At 46.7% G+C, this 27,373-nt stretch overlaps 1 protein-coding gene across 1 annotated transcript in view; it reads right to left on the reverse strand.

Moving 5' to 3' along the window:
* The window catches only part of RTF1 (RTF1 homolog, Paf1/RNA polymerase II complex component), a 68,249-nt gene extending 53,620 nt beyond the window's left edge, over positions 1 to 14,629 (reverse strand). Inside the window, exon 1 of the mRNA XM_003900805.4 lies at positions 14,378 to 14,629. Within this exon, the coding sequence (XP_003900854.2) occupies positions 14,378 to 14,575 (198 nt within the window). The 5' untranslated portion in view covers positions 14,576 to 14,629. The remainder of the gene's footprint in view (positions 1 to 14,377) is intronic.
* Between the last annotated feature and the right edge of the window lie 12,744 nt (positions 14,630 to 27,373).

The following is a 27,373-nucleotide window of genomic DNA, read 5'->3' on the forward strand; positions in this document are numbered from 1 at the left end:
AGCTTGCAGTGAGCCCAGATCGTGCCACTGCACTCCAGCCTGGGCGACAGAGTGAGACTCTGCCTCTAAAAGAAAAAAAAAAACACATTAGTACTGCCTTCCTGTTAAGGAGGTTCCACACCATATCCCAACATCTACACTCTATAGTTCCATCATCCCTCAATTCTCTTGTCTTTGTACATCCCTTCTCCCATTCCCTGGCAACTAGAGACCCGTTTTCTATCCCTATGGAACATCATATAGATGGAATCATACAGTGCCTTAGCCTTTTGAGTCTGGCTTCTTTCATTTGAGATTCATTCACACCGCAGCATGTATCATTACTATAGTTTGTCTCTATTTTTGATAAGTAGTATTCCACTGAATGAATGTATCACAGTTTGTTGAACCATTTACCAGCTGAAAAACATTTGTGCTAGGTGTAGTGGTTCACGCCTATAATCCCAGCACTTTGGGAAGCCAAGGTGGGAGGACCGCTTGAGCCCAAAAGTTTGAGACCAGCTTGGCAACATAGCATGACCTTGTCTTTACTTTAAAAAAAAAAAAAAAAAAGTCCAAGCACTGTGGCTCATGCCTGTAATCCCAGCACTTTGAGAGGCCAAGGCGGGCAGATCACCTGAGGTCAGGAGTTCAAGACCAGCCTGACCAACATGGAGAAACCCCATCTCTACTAAAAATACAAAATTAGCCGAGCATGGTGGCACATGCCTATAATCCTAGCTACTCAGGAAGCTGAGGCAGGAGAATTGTTTGAACCCGGGAGGCAGAGGTTACAGTGAACTGAGATCATGCCATTCCACTCCAGCCTGGGCAACAAGTGCAAAACTCCGTCAAAAAAAAAAAAAAAAAAAAGTGTGGTAGCGAACAACAACAATAAAAATAAAACATCTGAGTTGTTACCATTTGGGGGTAATTCTGTGTTCATGTGCAGTCTTCTATGTAAACATTAGTTTTTACTTCACTTGAGTAAATACCTAGGACTGGGATTGCTGAGTTGCATAGTAATATGTTTATGGTCTTTACCATGTCCTTTTTTCCCATATTACTTTAACGTATTATAAGCTTTAAAGACTTCTGGGCTGGGTGCAGTGGCTCACGCCTATAATACTAATAGTTTGGGAGGCTGAGGTTGGAGGGTCGCTTGAGTTCGGAAGTCGAGGCTACAGTGAGCTAGGATCTCACCACTGCACTCCAGGCTGGGCAATGGGCGAAATCCTGTGTCTTAAAAAATAAAAAAGAGGCCGGGTGTGGTGGCTCATGCTTGTAATCCTAGCACTTTGGGAGGCTGAGGCAGGTGGATCCCTTGAGGTCAGGAGTTCAAGACTAGCCCGGCCAATATGGTGAAACCCCGTCTCTACTAAAAATACATAAATTAGGCCGGGAACAGTGGCTCACGACTGCAATCCCAGCACTTTGGGAGGCCAAGGCAGGTGGATCATGAGGTCAGGAGATCAAGACCATCCTGGCTAACACGGTGAAACCCTGTCTCTACTAAAAATACAAAAGATTAGCTGGGTATGGTGGCACACACCTGTAGTCCCAGCTATTTGGGAGGCTGAGGCTGGAGAATTGCTTGAACCCAGGAGGTGGAGATTGTAGTGAGCCGGAGGTTGCAGTGAGCCGAGATTGCACCACTGCACTCCAGCCTAGGGGACAGCGAGACTCCGTCTCAAAAAAAAAAAAAAAAAATTAGCCAGACATAGTGGCATGCACCTGTAATCCCAGCTACTCAGGAAGCTGAGACAGGAGAATTGCTTGAACCCAGGAGGCAGGGATGGCAGTGAGCTGATATTGTGCCACTGCATTCTAGCCTGGGCAACAGAGAGAGACTCTGCCTCAAAAAAAAAAAAATAAATAAATAAATAAAAAATAAAAAATAAAAAATTAAAATTAAAATAAAATAAAATAATATAAAAAACAAAGAAAAAATAAGGAAAAGATACATGGTCCTTGACCTCATGGAATTTAAAATCAAGTATGGGAGACAGACAATGAACAAGAAAAGAAACAATAAATTCCATCTAATGGTAAGTGTTAAGAAGGAAGTGAATCAAATGAGTGCAGGGGCTGTCTGCAGCAGGGTGGTTAGAGAGGCTTCTCTTAGGCACTGAGGCTGAGACTTGAAACTTTACGAGAGGAAAAGATGGTACAGTTTTCTGGACAGAGGCCTTCAGATGGAACAGCTAAGGCCCTGAAGCTGATAACAGCTTGGCTTAGTCAAAGAACTGAAAGAGAAACTGTGACTAAAGTTTAGCAGGCAAGCGGGAGAATGGAATGAGCTGGGTTAGTGGTAAGAAGAAACCAGATCATTCTGAGCTTTATAAAACAGGGTGAGGAGCATGGAAGTTAGGCAGTGGGAAGCCATCAAATGGTTTGAAGCAGGGGAGTAACCCAATCCAGCAAGGGTTTTAAAAGAGCACTCCTGGAAAAAGAGAGAGAGAGAAAAAAAAAAGAGCACTAAAACTGATAGACGAACAGACTAGAGGGGCCGGGTTGGAAGTACAGAGAGGACTGAGAAGGAACCCACAACAGTCACATTAGACAAAGTAAGTAGCCACAGGAACAGAGAGAAGTGGGAGGATCTACAAGATGACAAGGAAAAAACAGTAATTCACAGAGCTTTAAATCCGAGAAGTTACTTCCTAGTGTCCCTTTCACAGCAAAACTGTTGGTTGATTTAAACAGTGAATATTGGCTGGGTGGTGGCTCACAGGAGGCTTACAGGTGGCCTGTAATCCCAGTACTTTGGGAGGCCAAGGTAGGAGGAAGGATCCCTTGAGCCCAGGAGTTTGAGACCAGCATGGGCAACATAGGGAGACCCTGTCTCTACAAAAAATTAAAAATCAATTCACTGGGGCCAGGAGTGGTGGCTCATGCCTGTAATCCCAGCACTTTGGGAGGCCAGGATGGGCAGATTACTTGAGGTCAGGAGTTTGAGACCAGCCTGGCCAACATGATGAAACCCCATCTCTACTAAAAATACAAAAAGCAGGCCTATGTGGTGGCGCGTGCCTGTAATCCCAGTTACACAGGAGGCTGAGGGAGGAGACCCGGTTGGGCCCAGAAGGCAGAGAGGGTGCAGTGGGCTGAGGCCACACCACTGCACTCCAGCCTGGGCGACAGAGCAAGACTCTGGCTCAAAATAAATAGATAAATTAGCTGGGCATGGTGGCACACACCTGTGATCCCAGCTACTCCAGAGGGCAGTGGAGGGAGCATCACTTGAAGCCAGGAGGTCAAGGCTACAGTGGGCCATGACCACATCACTGCACTTCAGGTTGGGTGACAGAACGAGACCCTGTCTTCAAAAAAAAAAAAAAGGGGGGGGGTGCCAGGCACGGTGGTTCACACCTGTAATCCCAACACTTTGGGAGGCCGAGGCAGGCAGATCACAAGGTCAGGAGATTGAGACCATCCTGGTTAACACAGTGAAACCCCATCTCTACTAAAGCTACAAAAAAATTAGCCAGGCATGGTGGCAAGTGCCTATAGTCCCAGCTACTTGGGAGGCTGAGGCAGGAGAATGGTGTGAACCCAGGAGGCAGAGCTTGCAGTGAGCCGAGATCGTGCCACTGCACTCCAGTCTGGGCAACAAAGTGAGACTCCGTCTCAAAAGAAAAAAAAAAAAGGGATATCAGTATTGCAGTAGAGGGGCTGGAACAGGAACCCCCAAGGTGACAGTGTCCCTTATCTCTTCAAGTAATCTCAATGTAATCAAGTTAGAAAATGTCCCACCATGTAGCTTGGGTGACAGAGTAAGACCCCAGATCTAAAAATAAAATTTAAAAAAAAAAAAAAAAAAAAAAAGGCCAGGCATGGTGGCTCATGCCTGTAATCCCAGCACTTTAGGAGGCCTAGGCGGGCGGATCACCCAAGGTTAGGAGTTCAAGACCAGCCTGGCCAACAGGGTGAAACTCTGTCTCTGCAAAAAATACAAAAATTAGCTGGGCGTAGGCGTGGTGGCAGGCACCTGTAGTCTGAGCTACTCGGGAAGCTGAGACAGAAGAATCACTTGAACCCGGGAGGTGGAGGTTGCAGTGAGCTGAGATTGCCCCACTGCACTCCAGCTAGGTCAACAAAGAGCAAAACTCCGTCTCAAAAAAAAAAAAAAGAAAGAAAACTTGACACCATGGGTATGCCAAGTAGCATTTGTTTATTCAACAAAAATTTATTAAGTACCTACTCTGTCAGGCAAGCATAATTATTATTACCGTTATTATTATTATTTGAGTCAGGGTCTCACTGTCACCCAGGCTGGAGTGCAGTGGTGTGATCGTGGCTTACTGCAGCCTCAACCTCCTAAACTCAGGTGATCCTCCTATCTCAGCCTCCTGGGTAGCGGGGATTACAGGCACACACCACTACACCCAGCTTATGTAGCTTTTATTCTGAATGAATAGCTGGGACCACAGGCGCATGCCACCACGCTCAGCTAATTTTTAAAAATTTCTGTAGACCAGGCACGGTGGCTCATGCCTGCAGTCCCAGCACTTTGGGAGGCCGAGGTGGGTGGATCACGAGGTCAGGAGTTCAAGACCAGCCTGGCCAACACGGTGAAACCCTATCTCTACTAAAAATATCAAAATTAGCTGGGTGTGGTGGTGGGCCCCTGTAATTCCAGATGCTTGGGAGGCTGAGGCAAGGGAATTGATTGAACCTGGGAGGTGGAGGTTGCAGTGAGCCAAGATCATACTCATTGTGCTCCAGGCCTGGGCAACAGTAGAGTGAGACTCTTGTCTAAAAAAAAAAAAAAAAAATATATATATATATATATACACACACACACACACACACACACACACACACACACACACATATATATATATTTGTAGAGGCTGGGCACAGTAGGCTGATGCCTGTAATCCCAACACTTTGGGGAGGCCAAGAGGTGGATCACCGAGTCAGGAGTTCGGCACAACCCCGCCAACATGGCAAAACCCCATTCTACTAAAATACAAAAAATGGCCAGGCACAGGCTCACGCCTGTAATCCCAGCACTTTGGGAAGCCGAGGTGCATGGATCATGACGCTTGGAGTTAAGAGATTAGCTGGGCTAATATGAGAAACCCTGTCTCTACTAAAAATACAAAAATTAGTCAGGTGTGGTGGCGCACACTTGTAGTCCCAGCTACTCAGGAGAGGCTGAGGCAGAAGAATGCTTTGAACCCAGGAGGCGGATGTTGCAGTGAGCTGAGATGGCTTCACTGCATTCCACCCTGGGTGACAGAGCCGAGACTCCCATCTCAAAAAAAAAAAAATAAAAATAAAACAAACAAACAACAAAATTAGCTGACATGGTAGTACAGCCTGTAATCCCAGCTACTCAGGAGGCTGAGGCACAAGAATCGCTTGAACCCAGGGCGGAGGTTGCAGTGAGCCAAGATGGTGTCACTGCACTCTAGCCTAGGCAACAGAGTGAGACTCCCCCTCAAAAAAAGAATTTTTTTTTTGTTTCTTTGCAGGAGACTAGGCTCTTACTCACCATGTTGCCTAGGCTGGTCTCGAACTCCTGAGCTCAAGCAATCCTCCCACCTCAGCCTCCCAAAGTGTTGGGATTACAGGTGTGAGCCACTGTGCCTGGCCTTCAAGCGTTATTTTCAACTACCTACTTGATGTCTCCACTTAGATATCTCATAATCACTTCAAACTCCACATATCCCAGAATGAATGCAGGATCTTCACCTCTAAACCTGCTCCTCCAGCATTCCCCATTTCATGCCAGAGCCTGGCATCAATCCTTAATAATCCTCTTCTCATCCTAACATCTAATCAGTCCTCGGTCTTCAAATCCTTTTAGTTCTACATACTGAACATTATGTCCAACCAATTCCACTATCTGTCATCTTTATAACAACCATATCAATCCAAGTCAGTCCTTCATTTAATAAACACTGACTGGGTGCCAACTGCATACAGGCACTGCGCTAGATGTCAGGGATAGTATAGTGAACATAGGCGCTTACCCTCCTGGAGCTTCCATTCTAATGAATCTTATGTTCTCCAACATCTCTCATCTGGACTCCTCTATCTGCCACCTAATTAGTGTCCCCCTCCATATTACTCTCCACATAGTCTGGGTAAGGCAAATCTGAAAATCTTTTCAACTTAAAATCCTTCAATGGCTTCCCATTACCCTCAGAATAAAGTCCAAAGTCTCTACTAAAAATACAAAAATTAGCCAGGTGTGGCAACACATTGCTTCTAGTCCAGCCACCGGGGGAGGCTGGGAGGACCTCCAGTGGGAGCGTGAATTTTTTTTTAAGATCGAGTTCTCTGTCACCCAGGTTAGTCCAGTAGTGATCTCGTGCCTACCAGACTCCCACCTCCCAGGGTTCACTGATGCCTCAGCCCGGTGGCTGGACTACAGATGTGCTACCACATCTGGCTAATTTTGTGAGTTTATTTTAGAGATGGGGTTTCCTCACCATGTTGGCCCACCTGGCTCCAACTCCCTGGTTCGAGCACGCCGCCCAGTGCTGATGGCGGAGCCACCGCGGCTGGGTGCGGTGGCTCACGCCTGCAATCCCAGCACTTTGGGAGGCCGAGGCTGGGCGGATCACGAGGTCAGGAGATTGAGACCATCCTGGGCTAACATGGTGAAACCCCATCTCTACTAAAATACAAAAAAATTCACCGGGCGTAAGCCGTGGTGCCTGTAGCCCCAGCCATCTCGAGGCTGAGGCAGGAATGGCCTGAACCTGAGGGTGAGCTTACAGTGAGCCGACATCACACCACCGCATCTACAGCCTGGGCTACGAGTGAGACTGCTTTCAAAAAAAAAAACTTTTTTCTTTTTAATCCAGCTCACAGTAAGATAAATTATACCTCATAACCCAGTATACATCTACATGTACATATGAGACGCACAAATTTCATTACTTATCTTTACTATGTATGACACACTTGATGTTTTCTATCAATTCAATTTTATTTTTACTGCTGAGTGTAGTGCACTAAACTGACTTCTCCATCCTCAAAGGGTCAAAACAGAATCTACCTCTACAGTTTCATTTGTACTACTCTCTCTCCAACTATGCAACTAGTTTATGTTACACTCACCCTGTGCTTCTTTCAGTTTCATAAGGGTTCTAGGTCCTTCCTGCCTCATTTCTTTTACATATGCTGGTGCCTCAACCATGAACATTCAACACCCTTCCCTTTACGCTTCAGTCTTCTAATCTTCTTTTCCTTAACACATATTCCAGGTCTCAGTTTCAACGTCACTCTCATCAGGCTAGAATAGGGTCCCTGGTAGTATTTCCACAGTATTCTTGTCCTTGCTTCATGGCCTGTAGCACAACTGTAAGGAAATTACTCTCTCTGAGCAATCCCCCCATCTCATCTCTCTCTCATTCCACTTTACACTCCTTGAAGGTGGAAACTGCTTCCATTTTATTCACCCAATAGCTCCAGTGTCTAACACTGTCTAATACATCTGTTGAATGATGAACAATCAGGCTGGATGCAGTGGCTCATGCCTGAAATCCCAGCACTCTTGGGAGGCCAAGGGGGGCAGATCACTTGAGGTCAGGAGTTTGAGACCAGCCTGGCCAATGTGGCAAAACCCTGTTTCTACTACTTGGGAGGCTGAAGCATGAGAATCGCTTGAACCCAGAAGGCAGAGGTTGTAGTGAGCTGAGATCATACCACTGCACTCCAGCCTGGGTGACAGAGTGAGATTCTGTCTCAAAAAAAAAAAAAAAAGAAAGATGAACAATCTCTAATTTTGAGGAAACTTGTAGTCTAGAAAGAAAGCAATAAATACACCAATAGGGTTGGGCGTGATGGCTCACACCTGTAATCCCGGCACTTCAGGAGGCTGAGGCAGGTGGATCATGAGGTCAGGAGATCAAGATCATCTTGGCTAACACAGTGAAATCCCGTCTCTACTAAAAACACAAAAAATTAGCCAGGCGTGGGCGTCTGTAATCCCAGCTACTTGGGAGGTTGAGGCAGGAGAATCGCTTGAACCCGGGAGGCGGAGGTGGCAGTGAGCTGAGATCGTCCCACTGCACTCCAGCCTGGGCAACAGAGCGAGACTCTGTCTCAAAAAAAATAAATAAATAAAAAATAAATACACCAATATGACCTGTGTCTGAAGATCGGTTTTGTATTTTTCCTCAAAGCCTCACTGTTAAAGCTCCCAGGGCTGGGCGCATTGGCTTACGCCTGTAATCCCAACACTTTGGGAGGCCGAGGCAGGCAGATCACCTGAGGTCGGCAGTTCGAGACCAGCCTGACCAACCTGGAGAAACTCCATCTCTAATAAAAATGGAAAATTATCCGGGTGTGGTAGCGCCTGCCTGTAATCCCAACTACTTGGGAGCCTAAGGCAGGAGAATCGCTTGAACCTAGAGGCGGAGGTTGCAGGAAGCCAGCAGCGCTCCATTGCTCTCCAGCCTGGGTGACACAGCAAGACTCCATCTTGGGCGGGGGGGGGGGGGGGGAGCTCCAATGGGACTCACTCTTTGAAAAGAGTGAAATTAACAAGCAAATTACATCAAGTTAGATGCAACATGACACAAATGAAAGTTTTCACGAATTAACACTGACACTTCTCATAAACTCATCCTACACTTCAAACTTTGCCTCTGACTAATGAGGAAAACACTACATTAACAAGAAGCACAACTTTAAATTTCTCAAGATTTATAGAGAAGGTTCATAGAAGTATACTTTATAATAATAACATTCTTTACATGTAGCATCTGAAAACAGTTCCTAGAAAATATGGGGCTGGCCAGGCGTGGTGATTCACGCCTATAATTCCAACACTTTGGGAGGCCGAGGTGGGTGGATCACAAGGTCATGAGTTCAAGACCAGCCTGGCAAAGATGGTGAAACCCTGTTTCTACTAAAAATACAAAAATTAGCTGGATGTGGTGGCAGGCGCCTGTAATCCAAGCTACTCGGGAGACTGAGGCAGCGAATTGCTTGAACCCGGGAGGCGGAGGCTGCAGGAGCCAAGATCACGCCACTGCACTCCAGCTTGGGTGACAGAGCAAGACTCTGTCTCAAAAAAGAAAAAAGAAAATACTTAGGGGGCCTATTCTTTCAAAGACAAATTTAAGTATTGCTACTTCAAGTTAGATAAAGAGAAAAACAGGACATGACAATATAATCTCCATTTTAAATAAGAAAACTATAAAATAAAGCATCCCAGTGTGCACATAGCTCAATTTTTATTTTTTTAGAAAGGCAGAGTAAAATTTTTATAAATACTGAGTTGTACTGATTTGAATTGAGAACTCTGGTTCCTTTATTATCTTGAATGCTTTTCATTTTATAGGACTTACTGCAAAAATATTATTCCATAAAGAGAGATGATGTAGAGCCCAGAGATTTGCCTCAAATTATTATTTCCCAATAGGCACCAACAGCAAGTATCTTGAAATTTAAAAATGTTGAAGAAAGGGTGTGGTCAAAATAAGGACAGGGTCACTATCAGGTCAGATGCTAAAACAAAAGCTTTCAAGCTTTCAAACTTTCAAACGAGGTCTTAGTTTTAAAACTTTCAAAGGTTCAAATAAGGCCAGGTGCTAGATCACCTGAGACCAGGAGTTAGAGACCAGCCTGGCCAACATGGTGAAACCCCATCTCTACTAAAAATACAAAAAATTAGCCAGGTGTGGTGGCAGGCACCTGTAAGCTCAGCTACTCAGGAGGCTGAGGCAGGAGAATTGCTTGAACCCGGGAAGTGGAAGCTGCAGTGGGTTGAGATCGTGCATTGCACTCCAGCCTGGGTGACAGAGTGAGACTCCATCTCAAAAACAAACAAACAAACAAACAAACAAATAAATAAGGCCTGGTGTGGTGGCTCACACTTGTAATCCCAGCACTTTGGGAAGCTAAAGCTTGAGAATCACCTGAGCCAAGGAGTTCGAGACCAGCCTAGGCAATGTAGTGGGACTCCCATCTCTACAAATGATTTAAAAACTTAGTTGGGTGTGGTGGTGCACACCTGTAGCCTCAGCTACTTGAGAGGCTGAGGTGGAAGGATGGCTGAGCTAGGGAGGTCAACCCTACAGCAGTAAGCTGTAATTGTGCCATTGCACTCCAGCTTGGACAACAGGAGTGAAACCCTGTCTTAAAAAAAAAAAAAAAAAAAAAGAACCAGTAGTTTTGCCATCTTAAAATTTCCCTGTCAGGTTCTTTTAATTATACAAGTGCCTTTTCTTGGTTTTTTTTTGTTTTTGTTTTTTGTTTTTGAGACAGAGTTTCACTCTGGCATGATCTCGGCTCACCACAGCCTCCTGGTTCAAGTGATTCTCCTGCCTCAGCCTCCTGAGTAACTGGGATTACAGGCAAGTACCACCATGCCCGGCTAATTTTGTATTTTTAGTAGAGACAAGGTTTCTCCACGTTGGTCAGGCTGGTCTTGAACTCCCCACCTCAGGTGATCCGCCCGCCTTGGCCTCCCAAAGTGCTGGGATTACAGATGTGAGCCACTGCACCTGGCCAATTTTTAAATTCTTTGTACAGATGAGGTCTCACTTTGTTGCCTACGCTGATCTCAAACACCTGGGCTCAAGTGATCCTCCCACCTTGGCCTCCCAAAGTGCTGAGATTACAGGGCATGAGCCACTATGCCCAGCCTACACACGTACGCTTAACTTGGAAGTACTATGGCAGAGACAGGAAGCTATTTCTCTTCCAAATACTTATAGTGTGTTACTAAAAAGATTAACTTGCATATAGGCAGTGGTCTTAATCACTAACATAAATCATAATTACTTGAGCTATACCTGTTACAAATGCAGAGTCCAGAGCTCTATCCCCTGAGAGTCTGATTCAGTAGGTCTGGGACGGGAACTGCTGCACTCTCTAAGTCCCAACCCACATTTTAAATAAGCAATCCAGGTGGCTTCTCACACAGAGGTCTGCCCCCACCACCCGGAAAAACCAGCCTAGAAGGCCCACCTATCTCACCTTCAGTAAGGAATAAACTGGAGGTAAAATTTTTGACATAATGGCTCAGATTCCCATCGGAAAACCCAGGGACAAAAGGCCTCTTTACTAACTGCGTTCCATTCAACACTAGATACTCGGTGATCTGTCATGGTTTGTTCCTTCCATAAGTACCATACACTAGACAGTAAGTCTAATGTTATACCCCCAGTGAAGACTCAGAACCAGATGGAGCAGCACAAGGTATTTGGGGCAGGAAAGATCCAGAATGCATTAGGATTCCTAAAGACCCCCAAGCAGGACTGACTGTGAACTTGTGCTAAAGGTCTTTCGTGAAAATGTCTAGAGGGCAGAGATCTTCCTCTTTGATTCTTCTGAGTCTGGCATAGTGCTGAACAGACAAATAGAAGGCATCAGTACCCCTGTTAGGATGCGCAGGGAAAGGGAATTTTTATCTAGTTCCCATCTGATAACAAGAATGCAAATGAGAAGCTGAAGGAGAGGAAGTTGAAATTGCTGTTCAAATGTATTAGGTATTACTTACACATTTTACGTTAATTTCCTTTTACAAATAGATATTCAGAATTGCATTTAAAGTTGCAATTCTGGCCAAGCATAGTGGCTCATGCCTGTAATCCCAGCACTTTGGGAGGTCGAGGTGGGCAGATCACTTGAGGTCAGGAGTTCGAGACCAGCCTGGTCAACATGATAAAACCCTGTCTCTACTAAAAATACAAAACGTAGCCAGGAATGGTGGCAGGCACCTGTAGTCCCAGCTACAAGGAGGCTGAAGCAGGAGAACTGCTTGAACCCAGGAGGCGAAGGTTGCAGTGAGCTGAAATTGTGCTACTGAATTCCAGCCTGGGAAATAGAACAAGACTCCGTCTCAAAAATAAATAAATAAATAAAGTGGCAATTCCCTCCAGTTCCCACTTTGAAAAAGCTTTTTGTGGATCAGGTAAACTATCTCTACCACGAAAGGAAGCACTCAACTTATTTTATTTATCAGAATTCTGTGGGAAACTACTAAGGACAATAATTTGCAGTTCAGTTCATTCATCATTTGAACAGATGTCTTGAGAGTGCTTTACCAAGAAATCCCCCCAAATAATCCTTTTAATGTATGTACCAATTTCCTCTAAACTATTCAGTGTACTTTATAAACACGAATTCTAGCACCATGAAAAATGACTGTGAAACATTATCATCTTGCAGTATGAAAAAAATTTTAAATTAACAGATTAAGTTGGTATAGTGGAAACAGTACAGGCTTTGTACTCATGCAGATCTGGGTTCAAATCCCAATGTTACTACTTACTAGCTGTGTGAATTATTTAACTTTTTCAACTTCCATTTTCTTTATGTAAAGTAGGGGAAATAATTCCAAATTTACCATAATGTGAAAACTTGACACTGTAAATAACACAATTAAAGTGCCTACCCTAGGCACTATATAAATGGTAGCCAATGTTGTTATTATCTGAAACATTCACATTTGTAGATGAGAAGATAGAAAAAAAATACATTCTACTCCAATTGCCAGTCTAAAATTATCTACCAATCAAACTTTTACAGTCAAAATTACACTTTTGATATTTTTGTAAACTTCAGGAGCTTTTCAATGAGAACATTTTCAATTGCTGCCCCAAAACAAAGTTTCTGTTCCTTAGATAGTCCTACACAGGCCCCATTACTTCTCCACCCCCCACCACCATTTTCAAAGCAGTCCTCTTTCTACAGCACCTCCCCAGTCCTTTTCTTCTTAAAAGTCCTTCCCTTGGCGGAGCTGGCAGTGAAGCCGAGATCGCACCACTGCACTCCAGCCTGGGCGACAGTGCGAGACTCCATCCCCACAAAAAAAAAAAAAAAAAAAGTTCTCCCCTTTTATGCCGTAATGCATTCTTTTTTCTTTCTTTATTTTTCTTTTCTTTTCTTTTCTCTTTTTTTTTTCTTTGTGTGTGTGATAGAGTTTCGCTCTTGTTGCCCAGGCTGGAGTGTAATGGCGCGATCTCGGCTCACCGCAACCTCTGCCTCCCGGGTTCAAGAATTCTCCTGCTTCAGCCTCCCGAGTAGCTGGGATTACAGGCATGTGCCACCACGCCCCGCCAGTTTTGTATTTTTAGTAGAGACGGGGTTTCTCCGTGTTGGTCAGGCTGGTCTCGAACTCCCGACCTCAGATGATCCGCCCGCCTTGGCCTCCCAAAGTGCTGGGACTACAGGCGTGAGCCACCGCGCCCAGCCCCTAATACTTTCAAACTGAGACCTCTGGCTTCAGACAAAAGACCCCCAAGAAGCCATTTATAGAAAAACTTTACAATTAGCAAATGCTTGCACTGCCATCAATTGTTACAAACACTTGATCTTTACAATAAACCAATTAGATACACAAGGCTGATGTTACATCTTCATTTAACATTTAAGACCAAAGATACATAGCTAGAAAATAGCATAAGCCCAGCCTAGAATTCAAATTTTCAGACTCCGAGTTCAGTACTCTTTCTACTCAAAACCTACTATCTCTTGCATATTCTTTCTTCACATCATTTGCTCATTAAACATTAGGGAGACCATCTTTGTATCGCCTGGTATCACTACAGCACTGCTACAAAGAGCAGATTCCTTCCTACAATGTTTTCTAGAGTATATAAACAGTTCAACCCCAAGACACTGAAGCCAAAGGTTACTTTCAGTGCTTTCTGCATAGTCTTCAAGTAAGAAAGAATTCTGGGATGCTGCATGAAAGGGCCAAGAGGAGGCCTGGGCTGTGCACAGTCCCTCCATGTCGCCCTACATAGTTCTCTATTACTCCAGTATCTGCCCTCTTTCCTCCACCCAAGAGTGTTTTTTTGGGTCTGACACCCCAGCAGGGGCCCTTCTCAAACACAAACGACCCTAGTCTCCAAATAAACTCGTGCCCGCAGCTAAGTCATCCTTGGCAAGCATGGCAGAGGCTCCTAGGAACATTTACGAGTGTCCTTCTTCTCTGTCCACACCCCTTGTCCGAAAAACTTCCATCTTCCAGAGTCCGGATCTTCTCGGCCCTCGCCCCCCACTGCCCGACGCGCACCCTTGCACCTCCTCCAAAACCTCCCAGCCTCCGAGGTTGGCGGGCAATACTTCCTATCTCGCCCAGCCTGGATCTCCTGGACTATACAGCCCGCCGCCCCGATCTGGCCCCGAAAGATCGCGGCCCCTTTCGCTACCCCAGAGCCCGAGGCCCATCAGCCCGGTCCCTGCCCCGCCTCCCCGCCCAAGGCGCCAAGTCCTCGGGGCTCCGTCTCCAGGCCAGGGCCGGTCTCCAAGGCCCCGCACACTCCGGGAAGACAGGAAAGGGGCTGCAGTGGTTCTCAGGGCACCAGGCGAGCTGGGCTGTCTGGTGGGAAGGCTCCAGGCCCGGCCGGCTCCCGGCTCCCGCGGCCCGGACAGCCCTCTGGCTCCGCCGGCCCGCGCCTCCGCGGCCTGCCCTCACCTGATCCAGGTTCTCGTCGCTGCCGCTGTCCTCCGTGTCCGAGTCGATCACGACGCGGCCTTTCCGCTTCTTTACCATGGTGGTCCCCCGGCTCCCACGCCGGCCGCCGCCCGGACTCCCCTCTTGCCCGCCTGCCAGTGGGACCGCCACTGCCGCCGCCGCCGCCGCCGCTCGACCCACACAAAGGCGACCGCGCATGCGCGCTCCGCTCCGCCCCTGGCCCCGCCCCCTGATCGTCGCACGCCGTTCGCAGGGCGCTTGGTGCCCCGCCCTGCCCCGCCCCCGACGCAGCGTGAGAGGCGGGGCCTTCCCCCCCTCCCTGTTTCCCGGCGGGGAATGGTGGTGGCTTTCCCAGCGACTGCCCTGGAGTCCTTCGCTGTGTCTCTGCTACGGAGCCGAAGTTTGGTGGGCTCTCTCCCTATCGGGGGCTGGAGCCGTAGGGATCCACGTTCTCTCTGAGGGGGCTCACGTGTCTACCGCCTTTCAGCTGTCCGACACTGATGGCGTGTAGGGGTCGACCTAAGGGGCAGACGGCCTGGAAGACATAAGTCGCCTGGACCACGGGATGGACACCGGTTGGGGGCTGGAGCCTGCCGACCGGGTCTGTGCAAGTGACAGCTGAGCTGGGACCTGGAGAATGCATCTGAATTACCCAAAAGGAGAGTAGAGTGTTGCACGCAGAGAGCAGCGTAGGCAAAATGGCTCAGCGATAATAAAGTTGGGTTCGGAGAACTGAAGTTAGTTATGGCCGGAGCAGAGATTGTGGGTGGGGATAGGCGAGAGACGAGGCTGGAGAAGGACACGGCGACTGCGTCACTCAGAACCTAATAAGTAAGCTGAATTAGGGAGTTTGAAGTTGAGTATTGAAAGATTTTAAACTGAAGAACCACATGATTTGATTTGCGTGTGGTTTTGTGTTTTAGTAGAGACGGGGTCTCCCTATATTGCCCAGGCTGGTCTCGAACTCCTGGGCCCAAGGGATCCTCCCGCCTTGGCCTCCCAAAGTGCTGGGATTACAGGCGTGAGCTACCGTGCCCTGCCTGATTGGTGGTTATGTTTTTTTGTTTGTTTGTTTGGAGATGGAATTTCGCTCTTGTCGCCCAGGCTGTAGTGCAATGGCGCGATCTTGGCTCACTGCAACCTCTGCCGCCCGGGTTCAAGCGATTCTCCAGCCTCGGATCGGAATAGATGGGATTACAGGCGCCCTCCACCACGCCCCACTAATTTTTGTATTTTGAGTAGAGACGGGGTTTCACCATGTTGGCCAGGCTGGTCTCAAACTCCTGACCTCTGGTGATTCACGCGCCTCGGCCTCCCAAAGTGCTGGGATTATAGGCGTGAGCCACTGCGCCCGGCCTGATGCCCGGCCTGATTTGTGTTTTTCAAAGATTACTCTGACAGCAGTATGGCGAATGGACTAAGAGCAGGGAGATCCCTTGGATTGTTGTCTTCTTGGCAAGAGATGAACTAAGGACGAAGCTGTGGGAATGGAAAAAAGTGAATGGATTCTGGATAATTTGGAAGGTAGAATCCCCAGGATTTGGGATAGGGGTAAGGGAAGGAGTGCTCCCAGATACCTACTGATGTTCAGATGCTAGCTTAGGAAGCTAGTGGCAGGTGGGCCGTTCATCAAAAAAACGAAATACAAGAGGAGAGAAGAAGGTTTGGGGAAGTGGTGTGTGTAGGAAATAAGTTCACTTTTATACTTAAGTTTGAGGTCAGCTGATAAAAAGGTCATCTCCAGAAGTTATTTCCTTTAGTGATTAGGAATATAGGGTAGGGGCCAGGTGTAGTGGCTTACACTTGTAATCCCAGCACTTTGGGAAGCCAAAGATGGTGGATCACCTGAGGTCAGGAGTTCGAGACCAGCCTGGCCAATATGGTGAAACCCCATCTATACTAAAAATACGAAAATTAGGCCGGGCACAGTGGCTCATGCCTGTAATTCCAGCACTTTGGGAGGTAGAGGCAGGTGGATCATGAGGTCAGGAGATCGAGACCAGCCTGACCAACATGGTCAAACCCCATCTCTACTAAAAATACAAAAATTAGCTGGGCATAGTGGCGCATTCCTGTAACCCCAGCTACTTGGGAGGCTGAGGCAGGAGAATCACTTGAACCCAAAGTTGGAGGCTGCAGTGAGACAAAATCGTACCACTGCAGTCCAGCCTGGCAACAGACGTGACTCTGTCTCAAAAATATAATAATAATAATAGTAATAACGTGGACCGGGCACAGTGGCTCTTGCCTGTAACCCCAGCGCTTTGGGAGGCCGAGGCAGGTGGATCACAAGGTCAGGAGTTCAAGACCAACTTGGCCAAGATGGTGAAACCCCATTTCTACTAAAAATACAAAAATTTGCCAGACGTGGTGGCAGGCGCATGTAATCCCAGCTACTTGGGAGGCTGAGGCAGAGAATTGCTTGAACCTGGGAGGTAGAGGTTACACTGAGCCAAGATCGTGCCACTGCACTCCAGCCTGGGCAACAATAGCGAGACTCCGTCTCAAAAAAAAAAAAAAAGGAAAAAAGAAAACAATCGCACTACTGCACTTCAGCCTGGGTGACAGAGTGAGACCCTGTCTCAAAAAAATAAATAACCTAAATAAAGTCCAACTACCTCTTTACCCTAGAAGAATTTTCCTAAGATATAGCCCATAGACTTTTCTCCCCCAACATATCCTTGGAACCCAGCCCATGGCCAAGATGACCCCGAATCACCAGCCCAGCTTCCCTATGTCTAGCCACCCTGAAGCCTGTGGTGCCCTGCTGGAGGACCCTCTTTAAATGTGTTAATACACAGTATTGCTAAAAAGAAAGCCATAACATAGTCAGTGGCCCTTGACTGGAATTAATAAAAGTATGTTCTTTGAGTGAAATCTGTAGATTGTGATCTTTCTGCAAAAGGTCTTCTAATGATTCACATACTGAAGTTAGTCCATACTGCGACTAATCAATGTCTAAATTTAGTGAATAAACATCGCTTTAAACTCCCTCTTGAGTCAGCTTCCCAGAGAACCCAACCAGTGAAAGTTTCCAATTAGTAAAATGAGGATAATGATAGTGTCTGTCTCTTTGGGTTCTTATAAGGTGTAAGTTACAAAGCAGGCCTGGAGGCACGGGTCTATGGTCCCAGTTACTTGGGAGGCTAAGGTAGGAGGAGCGGTTGAGTTCAGGAGGCCGAATCCATCCTTGGCAACATAGGGAAACCACGTCTCAGAAAAAAATAGTAAGTTAGGCCAAGCCGAGTGTGGTGGCTCACACCTGTAATCCCAACACTTTGGGAGGTCAAGGTGGGCGGATTACCTGAGGTCAGGAGTTCGAGACCAAACTGGCCGACATGGCGAAACCCCATCTCTACTAAAAATACAAAAAAAAAAAAAAAAATTAGCTGTGCGTTGTGGCAGGTACGTGTAATCCCAGCTACTCAGGAGGCTGAGGCAGGAGAATCACTTGAACCCAGGAGGCGGAAGTTGTAGTGAGCTGAGATCACACCATTGCATTCCAGCCTGGGCAACAAGAGTGAAACTCCATCTCAAAATTTAAAAAATAATAATAAAAGTAAGTTAGGCGAGGCGTGGTGGCTCATGCCTGTAATCCTAGCACCTTGGGAGACCAAGGAGGGTGAATCACTTGAGGTCAGGAGTTCAAGACCAGTCTGGCCAACATGGTGAAACCCTGTCTCTACTAAAAATACAAAATTAGACAGGTATGGTGGCATGCATCTGTAGTCCCAGCTACTCAGTAGGCTGAGGTAGGAACATTGCTTGAACCTGGAAGGCAGAGGTTGCAGAGAGCTGAGATCACATCACTGCACTCCAACCTGGGCAACAGAACGAGACCCCATTTCAAAACAAAACAAAACAAGACAAAAAAACAGTACTCTCCCTTATCTAATCTAATAATTTTTTTTTTTTTTTTTTTTTTTTTGAGACAGGGTCTTGCACTGTCACCCAGGCTGGAGTGCAGTGGTATGATCATGACTCATGGTAGCCTTAGACTCCTGGGCTCAAGCAATCCTCCCACCTCAGCCTACCAAGTAGCTGGGACTACAGGCGTGTGCCAACATACTCTGCTAATTTTTTTATTTTTCTCACTATGTTGCCCAAGCTGGTCTCAAATTCCTATCCTCAAGTGATCTTTCTGCCTCAGTCTCTTAAAAGTGTTGGGATTGGCCAGGCGCGGTGGCTCACACCTGTAATCCTAGCACTTTCGGAGGCTGAGACGGTCGGATCACGAGGTCAGGAGATTGAGAGCACGGTGAAACCCCATCTCTACTAAAAATACAAAAATTAGCCGGGCGTGGTGGCGGTGCCTGTAGTCCCAGCTACTCAAGAGGCTGAGGCAGGAGAATGTCATGAACCCAGGAGGCGGAGCTTGTAGTGAGCCAAGATCGCACCACTGCACTCCAGCCTGGGCAACAGAGAGAGACTCCGTCTCAAAAAAACAAAGTGTTGGGATTACAGCATGAGCCACCATATCCGGCCCAATCTTACAATTTGGTCCTCTTGATCAGCCACCCTCAGAATCCAGTCCTTTGCTACTCTCCCAGCTCCTGCCACTACCTGCTTGGCTAGTTCTTGCAGCTCTTTTGGCCTATAGTCCTTTGCCTCCTTTACTAGGCCCAATAAGTCCCCCACTGGGTTATGTGGTGACTTAACCCTATATAAGTCTAGTGACCAGGAGAGGGGTAAGAGCAGATTCTGAGAGGAAGGAGAAATCCTGCCGTCCTGCCAGGGACAAGCCTCTGCAGTGTCTAAAAGGAGAAAAGGAGTGCTGGATGGAAGATATTTCTGCAGATTCAGAAGGTTCGGGAGTAGCTGAGATTTCAAATTCTTTAGGAGCGTTAACCAGATATCCCCATCTCATTTGTCATGGTCCTATTATTTCTCAACTAGGGCCTGGCCTTTGGCTTAGGCACACTGCCTTGCTTGGGAGTTTAACCTTATTGGAGCTCTGGCTACTCTGATGATTATCCTCAGGCTCAGATTTCCTTGACCTCTTACTGCAGGTATTGAAAGTCTCTTTATTGTATTGTATTGTATTGTATTGTATTTATTTATTTATTTTAATTTTTTTGAGGCAGAGTTTTGCTCTTGTTGCCGAGGCTGGAGTGCAATGGCACGATCTCGGCTTACCGCAACCTCTGCCTCCCAGGTTCAAGCGATCCTCCTGCCTCAGCCTCCCGAGCAGCTGGGATTACAGGCATGAGCCACCACGCCCAGCCAATTGTATTTATTTTTATTTTTTAAAGACAGGGTCTTGCTCTGTGCCCCCAACTGGAGTACAATGGCACCGTCATGGCTCACTGCAGCCTCAACCTCCTAGGCTCAAACAGTCCTCCCATCTCAGCCTCCTGAGTAGCTGATACTACAGTGCGCCACCACACTCGGCTACTTTTTGTATGTTTTTGCAGAGACAGGGTCTCCCTGTGTTGCCCAGGCTGGTCTCGAACTCGTGGGCTCAAGTAGTCCTCCCACCTCAGCATCCCAAAGTGTTTGGATTACAGACGTGAGCCACTGTGCCTGGATTTAAATAATGTACTTTAAAAAAAAAAATGTACTATTATAGTTTTTGTTTTGTTTTGTTTTGTTTTTTGTTTTTGAAACAGAGTCTTGTTCCATTGCCCAGGGTGGAATACAGTGACAGGATCATGGTTCACAGAGTAGCTGGGACAACAGGCGCTCCACCATGCCCAGCTAATTTTTAAATATTTTTGTAGAGACAAGGTCTCACCATGGTGCCCACATTGGTCTTGAGCTCCTGGGCTCAAGTGATCCTCTTGCCTTGGACTCCCAAAGTGCTAGGATTAAAGACATGAGCCAACATGCCCAGCCAAATTTATTTTTTAAAGTTCAAAATTAATACATGTCCGCTGTAGATAAGAAGCCCAAATCCAGAAGTATATAAAGTAAAAAGGAGGTCCTCACCCTCATCCCTCTTCTCTCCCAATCTCATTCTCTAGGAAAAACTCCTATGACTAGTTTAGTGCGTATTGTTCCAGACCTCTCAGGGAATACATGTAAACACACCCCAGAACAGAATCATGCAACATGTGTTATCCTATAATGTGGTTTCTCCCTGCAGCGTTAGACTGGTTTGAGTGCCACGCCAAAGTGGCACCAGGGAGTGTGAGAAAATGCTTTGTATAACCATGAGGTAATGTCTACCACCAGAGGCCTGAGTTCCATGACTAAAAGACACATGGTAAGTATATATTAAATGGGAATCCTTGCCTTCTTTGTATTTAATTGCTTTCTCCTGGTAAGTGAGAACTAATTTTTTTTCCTATGCAAGTGTCCATCATCTCAAAGTTTTGTTTTGTTTTGTTTTACTTTGTTTTGTTTTGAGACTGAGTCTCACTCTGTCACCCAGGCTGCAATGCAGTGGCACAATCACAGCTCACTGCAGCCTCAACCTCCCAGGCCCCAGCGATCTCGCAACTCAGCCTCCCAAGTAGCTGGGACCAGAGAAATGCACCACCACACCTGACTTTTTTTTTTTTGTAGCGATGAGATCTCCGTATGTTGCCCAGGCTGATCTCAAACTCCTAAGCTTAAGTGATCCTCCCACCTTGGCCTCCCAAAGTGTTGGGCAGGCATGAGCCACTGTGCTGAGCTGGGAACTAATTTTAAGATGCTGTAAGTTCAGCCTTCTCTCTGGCCTCTCTCAGGGTAACTCTGTAGTTCATAACCTTTTGTTCCTACCTCAGCACACATAACAGGCTGTCTTTTATTGGATATACACATATCCTGAAGTGTCCAGTGTACTTAAAAACAGCTCTCAGAAAAGCATATCAGAATGCCAAGGGGTGAAAGGGATGGTACCATAGGGACAATCTTATATCTTCAAAGTTATTTGTATTTTTGTGTTAATTAATTTGTATTATCATTATTTTTTTAGAAATGGGGTTCTGCTCTGTCGCCCAGGCTAGATCTGAACACCCGGGCTCAAGCTATCCTCTACCTCGCTGAAATTATTTTTATAAGTTAGTTATTTGCCAACTTTGATTCTTGAGTATGATTAATCACTCATTACCTGAGATGTATATCACAGCTAACTGTGACATGCTTGGAACCACGAATACAAGTGAACCCCCTGCAATTTAAATTCTTGCTTTATCAAAGCCAAACTTGTGAGCTTATCAACACAGGATTCCATGGTTTACACATTTATGTGTCATTCAACTAAGAAACCTGCTCTGTTAGGCATTGAACCAGCTACTGAGGAAACAAAGATGGACAAGACACCATTCCTGTTTGCAACCTGATACAGTAGTTCTCCAACTTTAGTGAGAATTACCTGGGAGCTTGATAAAATGCAAAGTCTGATTTAGTAGGTGAAGTCAAGAAATTTGCTTTTTTTTTTTTTTTTTTTGAGACGGAGTCTCGCTCTGTCACCCAGGCTGGACTGCAGTGGCCGGATCTCAGCTCACTGCAAGCTCCGCCTCCCGGGTTCACGCCATTCTCCGGCCTCAGCCTCCCGAGTAGCTGGGACTACAGGCGCCCGCCACCTCGCCCGGCTAGTTTTTTGTATTTCTTAATAGAGACGGGGTTTCACTGTGTTAGCCAGGATAGCCTCGATCTCCTGACCTCGTGATCCACCCGTCTCGGCCTCCCAAAGTGCTGGGATTACAGGCTTGAGCCACCGCGCCCGGCCACTTTTTTTTTTTTTAAATGGAGTCTCACTCTGTAGCCCAGGCTGTAGTGCAGTGGCACCATCTTGGCTCACTGCAACCTCTGCCTCCCGGGTTCAAGCAGTTCTCTGCCTCAGCCTCCCGAGTAGCTGGGATTACAAGTGCCCGCCACCACATCCAGCTAATGTTTGTATTTTTAGTAGAGGCGGGGCTTCATCATCTTGCCCAGGCTGGTCTTGAACTCCTGACCTCATGACCCACCTGCCTCAGCTTCCCAAAGTGCGAAATTTGCTTTTTTTTTTTTTTGAGACGGAGTCTTGCTCTGTCACCTAGACTGGAGTGCAGTAGCGTGATCTTGGCCCACTGCAACCTCCGCCTCCCAGGTTCAAGCAATTTTTCTGCCTCAGCCTCCTGAGTAGCTGGGACTACAGGTGCGCGCCACCACGCCCAGCTAATTTGCATATTTTTAGTAGAGATGGGGTTTCACCGTGTTGGCCAGGATGGTCTTAATCAATCTTGTGAACCACCTGCCTCTGTCTCCCAAAGTGCTGGGATTACAGAGGTGAGCCACCAAGCCCGGCCAAAATTTGCATTTTTAACAGATGCCTAGAGTGATTTCCTTGTAAGTTATGAGAGGGACTCATTTTGAAAAACACTGGACACACAGAGAGAAGCCTAAAAATCATGTGAAGAGTTCAGGTTCAGAGATTCTTTTCTGTCCCTACATTTCCTGAAAAAGTCAGTGCATGCACATGATAACAAGGTATTTCAAAAGCTGAAGCTAGGGTGACCTCAGAGAACGACTTGGCAAGATGCAAAATGCAGAAGAATGTAGCCCTCTATAAATCAGTTATAAATTCCTCTATCAATACAGAGGAGTTTTCAGAAGGTCCTAAATCATTGATCTACTCAATTTACTAATATTTATTAAGTGCCTACGTTGTCCCAGGCACAGATGAGCATTTTCTTCTGTTTAAAGCTCCTTCTATGTCCTATGTTTTGTTACTTCTGTTTCTCAGAAGCATTACTCTATTGATTATTGCTCTGAGTTTCTTGGTTCTGTGCCTTCAGTCTCTCTCAGCTGGCTCCCTTTTTTTTTTTTTTTTTTTTTTTTTTAGACAGAGTCTCACTCTGTTGCCCAGGCTTGAGTGCAGTGGCACGATCCCACCTCACTGCAACCTTCACCTCTCAGGTTCAAGCGATTCTCCTGCCTCAGCTGTCTGAGTAGCTGGGATTACAGGCACCCTGGTTTCTTTTTAACATATCTCTTTCATCTAAAAAATAAAAATGTGGGCCGTCGAGGTGGCTCACTCCTGTAATCCCAAAACTTTGGGAGGCCGAGGTGGGCGGATCATCTGAGGTTAGGAGTTTGAGACCAGCCTGACCAACATGGAGAAACCCTGTCTCTACTAAAAATACAAAATTAGCCGGGCATGGTGGCACATGCCTGTAATCCTAGCTACTCAGGAGGCTAAGGCAGGAGAATCGTTTGATTCCGGGAGGCAGAGGTTGCAGTGAGCTGAGACTGCACCATTGCACTCCAGCCTGGGCAACAAAAGCAAAACTCCATCTCAAAAAAAAAAAAAAAAAAAAAAAGTAAAAATGTCGGCCGGGTGTGGTGGCGGCTTACGCCTGTAATCCCAGCACTTTGGGAGACCGAGGTAGGTGGATAACAAGGTCAAAAGGTCGAGACCATCCTGACCACCATGGTGAAACCCTGTCTCTACTAAAACTACAAAAATTAGCCAGGCATGGTGGCACATGCCTGTAATCCCAGCTGCTCAAGAGGCTGAGGCAGGAGAATCGCTTGAACCTGGGAGGTGGAGATTACAGTGAGGTGAGATCACACCACTGCACTCCAGCCTGGGTGACAGCGAGACTCCATCTCAAGAAAAATAAAATATATATTAAAAAAAAATAATAAGCCTCCTGCATGCTGACTTCATGTTCTGTTTTCTTCCTCCACAGCTGTATCAGTTAGGATGCTTTTGGCTACAAGTAACAGAAAACTCAACACAAGCTAGCTTAAACAAAATAATCTTGACTCACGTGACTGAAAAGTCCAGAAGCAGGTCTGGCCTCAGGGAATGCCTGATTCAGCAGCATAGATACTGTCAGAAGTCTGGCTTCTTTCTGTTCTTGGCTCTGCCTTAATCCTTGGTGTCCCAACTCACCCACAGGCAGGAGAATCACTTGAACCTGGTAGGCAGAGGTTGCATGACAGTCTGGGTGACGGATCGAGACCCTGTCTCAAAAAAACAAAACAAAACAAAACAAAAAAAACAAAGAGGAAATGCTGCTTAGCAACCAAAATGCTGGGAATATAGGTGCCTGCCACCACACCCAACTATTTCTTTCTTTCTTTTTTTTTTTTTTTTTTGTAGAGATGAAGTCTCCTTATGTTGCTCAGGCTGGCCTTGAACTCCTCACTTCAAGTGATCCTCCTGCCTAGGCCTCCCAAATTGTTGAGATTACAGGTGTGAATCACTGTGCCTGGCCAGAGCCATGCTTATGAAAGTATAGGCCACATCCTTGGTTGTACTCTTTCATCTTCCATTTATTCCTTAGCCTTGATGACAGGACAAGAATTGTTTCCCATGCCAAGGTCACTAATTATTACCATATCCATTGTTCCTTCTCAGTTCTTACCTTATTTGACTTCCCTGTGTCATTGGCCCTGTTTACTTCCCTTTCTTGACTCCTTTGCTTTAGGTGATGCAACTTTCTTTTTTTTCTTTTTTTTTTTTTTTTTTTGAGACAGAGTCTCTCTGTCTCCCAGGCTGGAGTGCAGTGGTGTAATCCCAGCTCACTGCAACCTCTGCCTCCCTGGTTCAAGCAATTCTCCTGTCTCAGCCTCCTGAGTAGCTGGGATTACAGGCATGTGCCACCACATCTGGCTAATTTTTGTATTTTTAGTAGAGACAGAGTTTTGCCATGTTGACCAAGCTGGTCTCAAACTCCTGACCTCAAGTGAAGACCCACCGGGCTTGGTCTCACAAAGTGCTGGGATTATAGGCATGGGCCACCACATCTGGCCTTGTGATGTAACTTTCTCTAGGTTCTGCTTCTATCACTCTGGCCACTCTTTTTTTTTTGAGACACAGTCTCGCTCGGTTGCCCAGGCTGGAGTGCAGTGGCGCCATCTCGGCTCACTGCAAGCTCTGCTTCCAGGTTCACGCCATTCTCCTGCCTCAGCCTCCCGAGTAGCTGGGACTACAGGCACCCGCCGCTATGCCTGGCTAATTTTCTTTTTTTGTATTTTTAGTAGAGAGGGGGTTTCACCGTGTTAGGCAGGATGGTCTTGATCTCCTGACCTCATGATCTGCCTGCCTCGGCCTTCCAAAGTGCTGGGATTACAGGCGTGAGCCACCGCGCCCTGCTTTTTTTTTTTTTTTTTTTTTTTTGAGACAGAGTTTTGCTCTTGTCACCCAGGCTGGGGTGCAATGGCGCGATCTTGGCTTACTGCAACCTCCGCCTCCCAGGTTCAAGTGATTCTCCTGCCTCAGCCTCCCAAGTAGCTGGGACTACAGGTGCCCACCACCACACCCTGCTAATTGTATTTTTGTAGAGATAAGGCTTCACCATGTTGGCCAGACTGGTCTCGACCTACTGAACTCAGGTGATCCACCCTCCTTAGCCTCCCAAAGTGCTGGGATTACAAGCATGAGCCATTCAGCCTGGCCTCTTTGTCTTTGTTTTGTTTTGTTTTGTTTTGAGACAGGGTCTCTCTCTGTCACCTAGGCTGAAGTGCGGTTGGAGTGCCGTGGTGTACTCTCAGCTCACTGCAACCTCAGCCCTCCACGTAGCTGGGATTACAGGTGTGTGCCAACACATATGGCTGCATGCTCTATTTTTAGGTAGAGATGGGTACCTGATGTTGCCCAGGCAGGTCCTTCAAACCTGGCCTCAAGCCGCATCCGGGCCTCACCAGCCTCGAAAAGTGCTGGGGTTACGGGGTGGATACCACAGCAACCGAAATATTGCTTTTCTTTCTTTTTTTTTGAGACGGAGTCTTGTTTGTCGCTTCAGGCTGGGAGTGCAGTGGCCGGATCTCAGCTCACTGCAAGCTCCGGCCCCGGTTTACGCCCATTCCTGCCTCAGCCTCCCGAGTTGGGACTGTGGCTCACCACCTGCGTCTCGCTAATTTTTTTTTGTATTTTTAGTAGAGACAGGGTTTCATCGTGGTTAGCCAGGATGGTCTCGGATTCTCCTGACCTTGTGATCCGGGCCTCGCCTTGGTTTTCCCAAAGTGCTGGGATTACAGGCTTGAGCCACCGCGCTCGGCCTGCTTTTCTATCTTAGGTCTTTTCTCTTGTTAGTCTGCCTACTCTATAACATCCAGCCGTTGCCTAGCATGATGTCTGGCACATAGTTGTACTCAAACATTTACTAAGTGAATTAATGACTAGATATTCACTCAGGGCTTGAAAGCTATTCTGCGGATATAATCCCCAAGACTATCCAACCAGCCAGTTTGGCTCCCCAGGTCTCCAGACATGTCAACAGACCTACTGCATATCCCTACCCAGATATCCCACAAGTATCTCAGATTAACATGTATAAACTAGGCCAGGTGCTGTTGCTCACGCCTCGGATCCCAGCACTTTGGGAGGCTGAGGTGGGCAGATCATGAGGTCAGGAGATCGAGACCATCCTGCCCAACATGGTGAAACCTCTTCTCTACTAAAAATATGAAAAATTAGCTGGGTGTGGTGGCATGCACCTGTAGTCCCAGCTACTTGGGAGGCTGAGGCAGTAGAATTGTTTGAACCAGGGAGTTGGAGGTGGCAGTGAGCCGAGATCACACCACTGTACTCCAGCCTAGCAACAGAGCAAGACTCTGTCTCCAAAAAAAAAAAAAAAAAAAAAAAAAAGGCTGGGCACGGTGGCTCACGCCTGTAATCGCAGCACTTTGGGAGGTGAAACCCCGTCTCTACTAAAAATACATAAAAAATTAGCCGGGCATGGTGGCGGGCACCTGTAGTTCCAGCTACTCAGGAGGCTGAGGTGGGAGAACGGCATGAACCCGGGAGGCGGAGCTTGCAGTAAGCCAAGATTATGCCACTGCCCTCCAGCCTGGGCGACACAGCGAGACTCAGTATTAAAAAAAAAAGTATAAACTAACCTCCTTATCCTTATCTCTGAACTTGTTCTTCCTTTATTACTCCCTATATTATTATTACTATTTTTTGAGATGGAGTCTTGCTCTGTCACCCAGGCTAGAGCACAGTGGCGTGATCTCAGCTCACTATAACCTTCACCTCCCTGGTTCAAGTGATTATCTCACCTCAGCCTTCTGAGTAGCTGGGACTGCAGGTGCACACCACTATGCCCAGGTAATTTTTGTATTTTTAGTAGAGAT

The sequence above is a fragment of the Papio anubis genome, chromosome 7 (genome assembly GCF_008728515.1).
Source record: "Papio anubis isolate 15944 chromosome 7, Panubis1.0, whole genome shotgun sequence".
Taxonomy (NCBI): Eukaryota; Metazoa; Chordata; class Mammalia; order Primates; family Cercopithecidae; genus Papio; species Papio anubis.